General features: G+C 48.2%; 1 protein-coding gene across 1 annotated transcript; it reads right to left on the reverse strand.

The window, feature by feature from the left end:
- Window positions 1-14: 14 nt before the first annotated feature.
- gtpbp4 (GTP binding protein 4) lies at window positions 15-8055 on the reverse strand. Its single transcript, XM_056596218.1, has 16 exons — window positions 7910-8055; window positions 6939-7109; window positions 6659-6762; window positions 6043-6179; window positions 5794-5894; window positions 5614-5706; window positions 5143-5334; window positions 4855-4920; window positions 4530-4619; window positions 3532-3642; window positions 2885-2962; window positions 2461-2512; window positions 2109-2209; window positions 1420-1683; window positions 899-1042; window positions 15-678 (listed from the first exon to the last, which is right to left on the reverse strand). The coding sequence occupies exons 1-16, from the start codon at window positions 7955-7957 to the stop codon at window positions 526-528; spliced, it is 1905 nt and encodes a 634-aa protein (XP_056452193.1). The 5' UTR covers window positions 7958-8055; the 3' UTR covers window positions 15-525.
- Between the last annotated feature and the right edge of the window lie 480 nt (window positions 8056-8535).

The following is an 8535-nucleotide window of genomic DNA, read 5'->3' on the forward strand; positions in this document are numbered from 1 at the left end:
TAATAAACAGAAAAGGAGCGAGAGGTTTGGGTTTCAATGATTTATTGGTTCCACCGAGGTGGAATGTTTCAGAAAGATCACACACAGGAAGTCATCGATGTCACTTATCATTATCGCGTAAACACACGGTCTGTTCACACACGGGCTGAAGGCCTTATCAACGGGGGCAGAAGACCTCAAACCTCCATTCAGCTGCTAAACATCTCCATGTACCTCCTTAGCCTGGTACTCTTCTGAATGGAGGCCAGAAAATGTAAGTCTTCCATTAAAGTTCCTCCTAGCGTCTGTTAGGAGGCTAGGTTCCTCCTACAGAGTTGCTCTCTGCAGTCAAGATCTAAACCACCACAGCCATCGAGGAGTTCGTCTTAGTAAAGGACCCAACAGGCTACAAATAAACAGGGTGTCATGGCCTTTAGATCCGAAACTACATTACCCAGAGTCCTCTGGTACTTATGGGGGCTGTATAGGAGGGGGCAGGGCTTACAGGGAGATAAAGGGAATCTTAATGGGGGGGTTAGCTCTGGTTTAACGGCGGTCGTTGGTCCCCTGTGTCCTCTTTCCGGCAAACAGATGTTTGGGTTTCAGGTCGTAGACGTGTCTGTCACCCTCGCCCTTCTTGCCGTCACGGTTCATTTCCTTTTGGGAGTTCTTCATCATCTTCTTCACCTTCCGGCCCATCTGCAAGGTCACACCACATCATCAGCAAGGTCACACCACATCATCAACACCGTCACACAGCGTCACACAACGTCATCAGCACCGTCATCAGCACCGTCACTCTCATCAGCACCGTCACTCTCATCAGCACCGTCACTCTCATCAGCACACTCATCAGCACAACCGTCATCGCCATCTCTTTACCCCCCCACCCCCCCCATCATCATGCCCCTGGTCGTACCTTTGCGTCCCTGATGCCCGACTGGTCCCTGGGGGGCCTTGAGGCGCTCTGGCTGCGGATCTTGGAGGTGGGCGGGGCCGAGGCCTCACGCTTGCGCTTCCTGGTGACGCTGCGGGAGCGGCGGGCCTTGTCAGCGTAGTGGCTCTGAAACACCAGAGGGGGCGCCACACGTCAGTACTCTGGAGCCGCTCTCTGCTTCAACCAGCAGGAGCAGCTGGATATGTTAGTCGTTTTATCAGGGGTAGAGGTCTAGGTCTGTTAATACTGACCTTGTTATAATGTCCAACAATACAGATCTCTATGCATACCTTATCTTTAGTAGCTTTATATGTTGAAGTAGTTCAATATTAGGTATCAATAGAAACCCCCCCTCAAGTTATAACGTCAAGGAATATACAATGCTCAAACATTTATAATGTATTATAATATATAATACATCAGCGATAAGAGTGCATCTTAACCACCACACTTTAAAACAGGTCAACGAGGGCCCAAGGGCTGTGATTGGCTGGTTCACTCACGTCGTCCTTGTCCGTCATGTCAAGCCCAAGGCCGCTCATCTCCGTCTCCAGGACCTTCCGCTCCACTTTGGTGGCGGTGCGGGGCATGCGGGGGCCGTGGATGTCCTTCTCCTTGGAGGCCAGTACCCGGAGCCCCTTCTTCTCCTTGATCTGTTTGGCCAGCATGCGGATCTCCTGCATCTCCTCGTCCTCGCTCTCCTCGTCAGAGTCGTAGTCGCCCGCCCGCTCCTTCAGCTCCTCCTCCTTCTCCAGCTCCTCCAGTTTCTGTGTGTTTGTGGGGGGGGAGAAAGTTAGTCTGGTGAGGCTTGCAGGTGCTAGGGTTGTTCCGATACCAGTATCGGATTTCCGATACTGGTATCTATGTGCCGATCCGATACCATCACGTGACTCCTTTACTACCCAGGCAGAGAACATCACAAACACGACGGTGTACTGCTGTGTTCGTTCATCTCCGACCATAGTTTGTTTGAGCTACCAAGTCCAAAAAACATGGAAGCTCCAAAAAATCTCATTAGGAGGATGCTGATCTTAACATCACATTTACACCCACTGCAGCAGTGAGTAGAGCAGTCCCCTAGGACCTAAAGGAGTCCAGTAGACCCCTAGGTCCTAGAGGAGTCCAGTAGACCCCTAGGTCCTAAAGGACGGCCCCTGGAAGGAAGGGACTCAGCACTCCAGGAGGTACGGACCTTCATGATCTCCGGGTCGATGTAGTCGGCGATGTTGTGGCCCTCCCAGATCTCCGGGATCACGTCAGACTTCTCCTCCTGGTTCATCAGGTCCCAGTATTCTGAAAGCACCGGAAACCACAAGATCAGAACACTAACACGCCAAGATCAGGTCCCAGACAGACCAAGGTCAGGACCCAGATACACCAAGACCTACAGCTGTGGAAGCCCTTCTCTGTGCATGTGAAGGTCTCCTCTGGTACCGCTCATTCACCACTTCCTATCACCCTTAACTTAAATATCTTTTTTACATTTTAGCGTAACGTTAAAACGTTATCGTTGGTCAGAAGAATTCAAATAAAGCTTGGCTTACTCTGCAGGTCCAGGATGTACTCGTCTCCCAGCTCCAGCTCCAGGTCGCGCTCCTGAAACAAAGGTCAGAGGTCACCCGGCGCCCTGTATATTTTGCATTCAAAGTTCTACTGACCTGAACTACAGAGGAACCCTCCAACATTTCAAGCCCTTCCTTATCATGTGAAGGCGCATTAGCAATAGTTGCTGCTGTTTCCATATCAAACGATCACACACACACACAGAAGGTTTGTGTTCCTGTCTCTAACCTCCCAGCAGGCCCTGCAGCAGCCAGTGAGTGTTGTAGAGAGAGAGATGATTCTAGCACCAGCTACCAAATCCTGGTCTACTGAGCAGAGACCACAACCTGTTTGAGATGCTGTCTGAATGAGCCCCCTGCTGACCCAACAGTGACATAAAGAGACGGATGAGGTTAGGGTCCGTACCGTCCTCTTCTTGGGCCGGTCCACCTCCATGGCCTTCTTACGCAGAACCGCGTTCTCCGGGATGAAGGGAGGCCGATCCTGGGGAGCACACGACACATGGTCAGGTCCAGATACACCCCCCGCCCTCACACACACACACCACTGCCTTCCTCACACCTCCACCCCTACCTCTTCAAACACCTATCGCCTACACAGCCCAACGCCTACCTTACCTCCCCCTCTTCTCGTAGCCCCACCTCCATCACACCCCCATGATAACTTTAACAATCCCGACCATCCTTCTAGGGAAAACCCCAGCAGGACTAGCAAGCAGCACCTTTGGTCCTCCAGGAGGTCCTGACCCCCTAGTGGAGGGGTCAGGAGGACCAGGGTCCTACCTTGTGGTCTCTCTTGGACCAGGAGCCTACCTTGTGGTCTCTCTTGGACCAGGGGCCTACCTTGTGGTCTCTCTTGGACCAGGGGCCTACCTTGTGGTCTCTCTTGGACCAGGAGCCTACCTTGTGGTCTCTCTTGGACCAGGAGCCTACCTTGTGGTCTCTCTTGGACCAGGGGCCTACCTTGTGGTCTCTCTTGGACCAGGGGCCTACCTTGTGGTCTCTCTTGGACCAGGGGCCTACCTTGTGGTCTCTCTTGGACCAGGAGTCTACCTTGTGGTCTCTCTTGGAGGGCACGGCCAGGTGAAGTCTGTTCAGGACGTCGTGGACCTTCTTCCCCTTCATCTTCCCGTCCACACGGTGAGCCAGGAGCTTGTCACACGCCTGGGGGAGAGAGGCGGTTACCATGGATACAGTTACCAGGGAACACGGTCGACGGGACACAAGCAGGACCACAGATTGTCTATACACCGACGTGCTACCTGGCTGTCCTGCTAGCTAGCGGCTGATGTCAGTTTAACACCTACTATACATTGTCCCCACACGTCCTCCGTTCTGCCCTCTTACTAGGGCTGGGCGATATGGACAAAATCTTATATCACGATATGAGTAATTTTATATCACGATATGGATATATATCACGATATGGTATTTTTGAAGTAAATTAAAATAATAAATGGCTTAAAATAACCATACTTCACATTTGATCAGTTTTTTCTTTTGTTTTGAACTTGAATTTCCATGCTTACAAAGGAGTAAGTAGCGAACAATCTGTCATTAACTGCAGTGTCATATAGTGCAAACATCTTGTAAACATTGAACTGTTTTTTCAATACAAATAACTTTTTTTTTTTTTAAAGGTGTGCTTCACACCTGCCTGGCTGTCAGTCAGTGCAGTGTAATACAAAATAAAAATCACAGCATCACACAAATATTTTAAATATTAATTATACACTTATAAAATAAAGTTATGTGCTGTGCAAATAGCTTGTGGTAAAAATAGAACTGTTTCTTCAATACAAATGAGATTTTTTTTCAAGTTAACAGGTGAGTCTCACACCTGCCTTGCTTCAGTCAGTGCAGTGCAATATAATTTTTTTTTTTTTTTCTCTCTCGGTATAAACGATATGGCCAAATCTCTCCCGATAGACACTTTCACATCGTCCACGGTATGATATCGTCATATCGCCCAGCCCTACCTCTTACCCCTCAGCCTTATCAAAGCGGCATGCCATCACATCCTCTGAGGTGAACAGGAAGTGGAAGCTTACCTCAGTCTTGACCGTCATCACTCCTTCCTCTGTCAGGGTGCTGGTCTCGATCACAGGGATGCCCTCCTCCAACAGGTCGGCAAAGATTTTCTAACAGAAAGAGAAAAAACTCGGATCAGAGTGAGACAGAGGGCCCATCCACACAACGCCGATTTTTTTTTTTTTTCAAACTCCCGTCCAGACGGAGCCGGCGAATCCGGTGCCCGAAACCGCACATTTCTGAAACCGGATCGTTTTCGCCCATTTCGGCTCCGTGTGGACGGGGCCAGAGACAGACGGAAAGACAGAGAGCCAGCAGCAGGTTCTGGTCTACAGGAGGACTCACCTGGCTCTCTTCAGACAGCTCGCTGATCTTCTTCACGTCACACTTGTTGGCCACCACCAGGAGAGGCTGGGGATAATAATAAACAATAATAAAACAACCGCTCTCTTCATTGTCTTTTTGTCTGCTTAAGATCGTCCTCAGCCTGACCTCAGTTTATTCAACGTCTCTTTGGAGAAAAGATTCTTCAGGTGAATGACGTAATGTCAGAGTGATGTCAGAACCTGTGTGATGTCTGCGGGGTCCCGGTGTGATGTAAGAGGGGTCCCTGTGGGGGTGGCGGGGCCTCACCTTGTTGGCAAATAGCGGGCGGATGCTGTTGAAGAGCTCCAGCTGCTGTTCCAGGTTGTGTCCGCACTGCTCCGACACGTCCATCACGTATAGGACGGCCGCGCGCAGGTGGGCCAGCGCCGTGATGGCCTGCATCTCGATGGTGTTCCTCTCCTCCAGAGGGTGGTCCAGGATCCCAGGGGTGTCCACCACCTAACAACACGGAGGGGTCAGTGTGGCCGAGTCGCGATTGGTTGAAAACAGAACAGAGCTACTACTCATAACACACATTGCTTTATTCCTTCAGATATCAATAATGTCTTATTTTAATGTTTTAGTATTTTACGTCCAGTACTTCTGCTGCCGCTGTGCAGCTTTACTTTCCCCCCTGGGGTGAATCCAGTGGATTAATCTTCTAAATGTGAGATGGTGCAGAACAGGGGCAGGGAGAGGAGTTACAGGAGGGGCCGGGCTACAGAGGGGAGGAGCTACCTGCCAGCGGAGGTATTTGTAGTCCATGTGGCCGACGAACAGGGACTTGGTGGTGAAGGCGTACGGCTGGACGTCCACGTCGGCCCGGGTCACCTGAGGACGCGCAACTGAGGGTTAGTGGGCGCCGCTAGGAACTCTGGGTAATGCGGCCCTTTTTAATACGTGCAGGGGAGAGCGCACCTTGTTGATGAAGCTGGACTTGCCCACGTTGGGGTAGCCACACAGCAGCAGGGTCCGGGTGTTGGGGTCGATGGAGGGTAGACGGGACAGATGCTGACGCACTGGTAGGGAGAGGGGGAGACAGACAGACAAACAAAGTTTAGTATTTTGTATTATTGCCTTGGGTTTTTGTTCGGCACTTATTAAATCTAGTGTGATTAATGTTCCTAGACTTCCAGAGGTCATGTGACCGTGTCATGTGCCCAGTACCTTGCTCCAGGTACTCCAGGCTCTGCTTCTGCCTCTTGAGGATGGTGCACATGCGTCCCAGCGCCGCCCTCTTCAGCTGCTTGCAGCGGTACAGAGAGTCGCCGTACTTCATCAGACGCACGTAGTCTTTGGCAACGCTGCACACACCATCATAATCATCAATACACATTAGGATTCATATTAATCATACACAGACAGCTCCACCGGCCAAACATCCTGTTGTAAACAATCAGTCTTTGGAAACATTCACTTTATTTATTCACATTTCTACTGACTTGAATTATAGAGGAGTTCAAGAACTTCATTAGCATGGGTTGGCGTTCGCATTAGCAATAGCTGCTCGGGGTTCCATTACAAACTTTCACACACAGAAGGTTTGTGTTCCTGTCTCTAACCTCCCAGCAGGCCCTGCAGCAGCCAGTGAGTGTTGTAGAGAGAGAGATGATTCTAGCACCAGCTACCAAATCCTGGTCTACTGAGCAGAGACCACAACCTGTTTGAGATGCTTTCTGTCTGAACCTCTGAAAGTCCAGAGCTTTACTAGTCAAAGGGACGTATTTGCTTTAGTTCAAACGTTATAAAAATTAGCTCTAAAAAATAAGCTCATAATACTTACTTGTCGATGAGGTTCTTGGCAATGTTGATCTGACCCAGGGCAAGTTTGTAATGGTCTTTATCGTACAGCACGTTCATCAGGTCAGCGTAGAAGGGATGGATATCCTGGGGGCCAAAACCACACCAACATCAGACACTCACACTGTCGAATTGGCATAAATATATGGCCTATTTAGCCCTATGAGACTGTACCTATGATTAAGGCTAAAAAAAACATTGAATTGAATAAATTGAACTGAAAATAAAATGATTGTCTGACGTAATTTGCTTATTTCACTTACGTCCAGTTTGGGGAAGTCGGTGAGAATCTGGCTGAGTCGGTCATGACAGTTCTGCTGCGTGAACTTGACTTTGCGCATGTAGAAGTGGCGGATGCGATGGATCTGGTAATGTTTGTGCACCACTGTGGGGGTTTTCCTTTGCGTTTTGGATAAAGTGACATCGATGAAAGCCTAGAAGTAGAGAATAAGTAGAGGTTATTAATTTCCAAGACATGGGCTGCATCCGAATACTCATACTTGACTGCTATATAGTAGGCATTTTGTAGAACGTCACAAATATAGCTCGGCCAAATCTCAGTACGCATTGTGTAGTAGGCAAAAAGTTTCCGAATGCGTACTACCGCCACATTATACAACAGTAGGTCACTATCCCACAATTCAGCCTGAGTCGTTATGACCCAATCTACATCTGACGAACTTTTTAAACGTTGACTTGATAGGATTAATTCATAGTCCAATATTAAATACACACAAATGTAACCGGTTCTTCCCAGTGAGACTTCGTGTAAGGTTAGATTAGATACTACTAATAATACAAATAATAATAATAATAAACATATCAAATAAAGAAACTAAAAACTAAGTCTGAAGCATATCAAATTGAGACCAATGACATTTTACACCAAACTTCGCAAAGTCGGTAGCTGACTTCAAAAATTCTTCAGGCATTAAGTAAAGGCCCAGAGACTTAAGTCCCTTCCGGTATCACAAAACCCCACGGATCATCAAAACCTTCCACTGAAAGCCTCCAGAAGACATATTAGACTAAAATCACACCCATATGAACACTATAAAACACGGTGCTCCACTGTCAGGGCCCGATCCCCGTCCCTCTACCAACACGTGTCTCCTCTGAAGAGCGCACACCCGGACCAGGCCGTCTAAAAACAAAACACACACTCCAGACACACCCGACACACACACCACCGCGTCCGCACACGGTTCATGAACCCGGTGGGGGTAAAACGTACCTTAGCAGTCGGAACCACCATGATCTTTTTGAAATTATAAAGTGCCATTTTTGCGAGACACGTTAGGGTCCGCAGACGGCACGAGAAGAGGGTAGCACGTCGTGGAGGAAGTGACGCTGAGGAAGTCTCGCGTTACTTCCCTGCAGCGCCCCCTAGCGGCCCCACGCTTAACGTTAGTAAATATAGACAAACAATAGAGTGAGGTCCCCCTTCAACATAGAATAAACTATTTTTTAGGTTGAAAAAAATCATCATTGTTTGGAATAATTGTTTGCTTATACTGAAAGACTATATAAATCCTAATTTGTGCATAAAATATGCTGGGTTCCTAAACCAATCACATCACTTTATATGTTTTGGTGAATGGCTGAAAGCATGTCGTTATATTCTTAGCATGGCTCGGAATCGGACCCCTAACCCTGGCAGTGTTAATGCCTTTCTCTGCACCGCTTTATCTGTATTACTGCAGAACTGCAGGGCCCGAGATGACTTCGTCTGCTATTCTGACACCTTTGACGGCAAATAGCTTTAAATCGTTGGTTTAATTCCCAAAAAATATATATTTAACAATTGATAAATAAAATAAAAGTATAAAAAATTATTGTTCAATAAAAATACATGTTAAA

The sequence above is a fragment of the Gadus chalcogrammus genome, chromosome 8, assembly GCF_026213295.1.
Source record: "Gadus chalcogrammus isolate NIFS_2021 chromosome 8, NIFS_Gcha_1.0, whole genome shotgun sequence".
NCBI classification, from domain to species: domain Eukaryota; kingdom Metazoa; phylum Chordata; class Actinopteri; order Gadiformes; family Gadidae; genus Gadus; species Gadus chalcogrammus.

Bases quoted from the DNA above. Each gene is read 5' to 3' on its own strand.
- gtpbp4 (XM_056596218.1), bottom strand. From the start codon at position 7,957: ATGGCACTTTATAATTTCAAAAAGATCATGGTGGTTCCGACTGCTAAG. The intron at 2,963-3,531 runs GTAGACTCCTGG...TGTGCTCCCCAG, and splicing joins CCTCCAAGAGAGACCACAAG to GATCGGCCTCCCTTCATCCC. The intron at 1,043-1,419 runs GTGAGTGAACCA...CTGGTGTTTCAG, and splicing joins ACATGACGGACAAGGACGAC to AGCCACTACGCTGACAAGGC.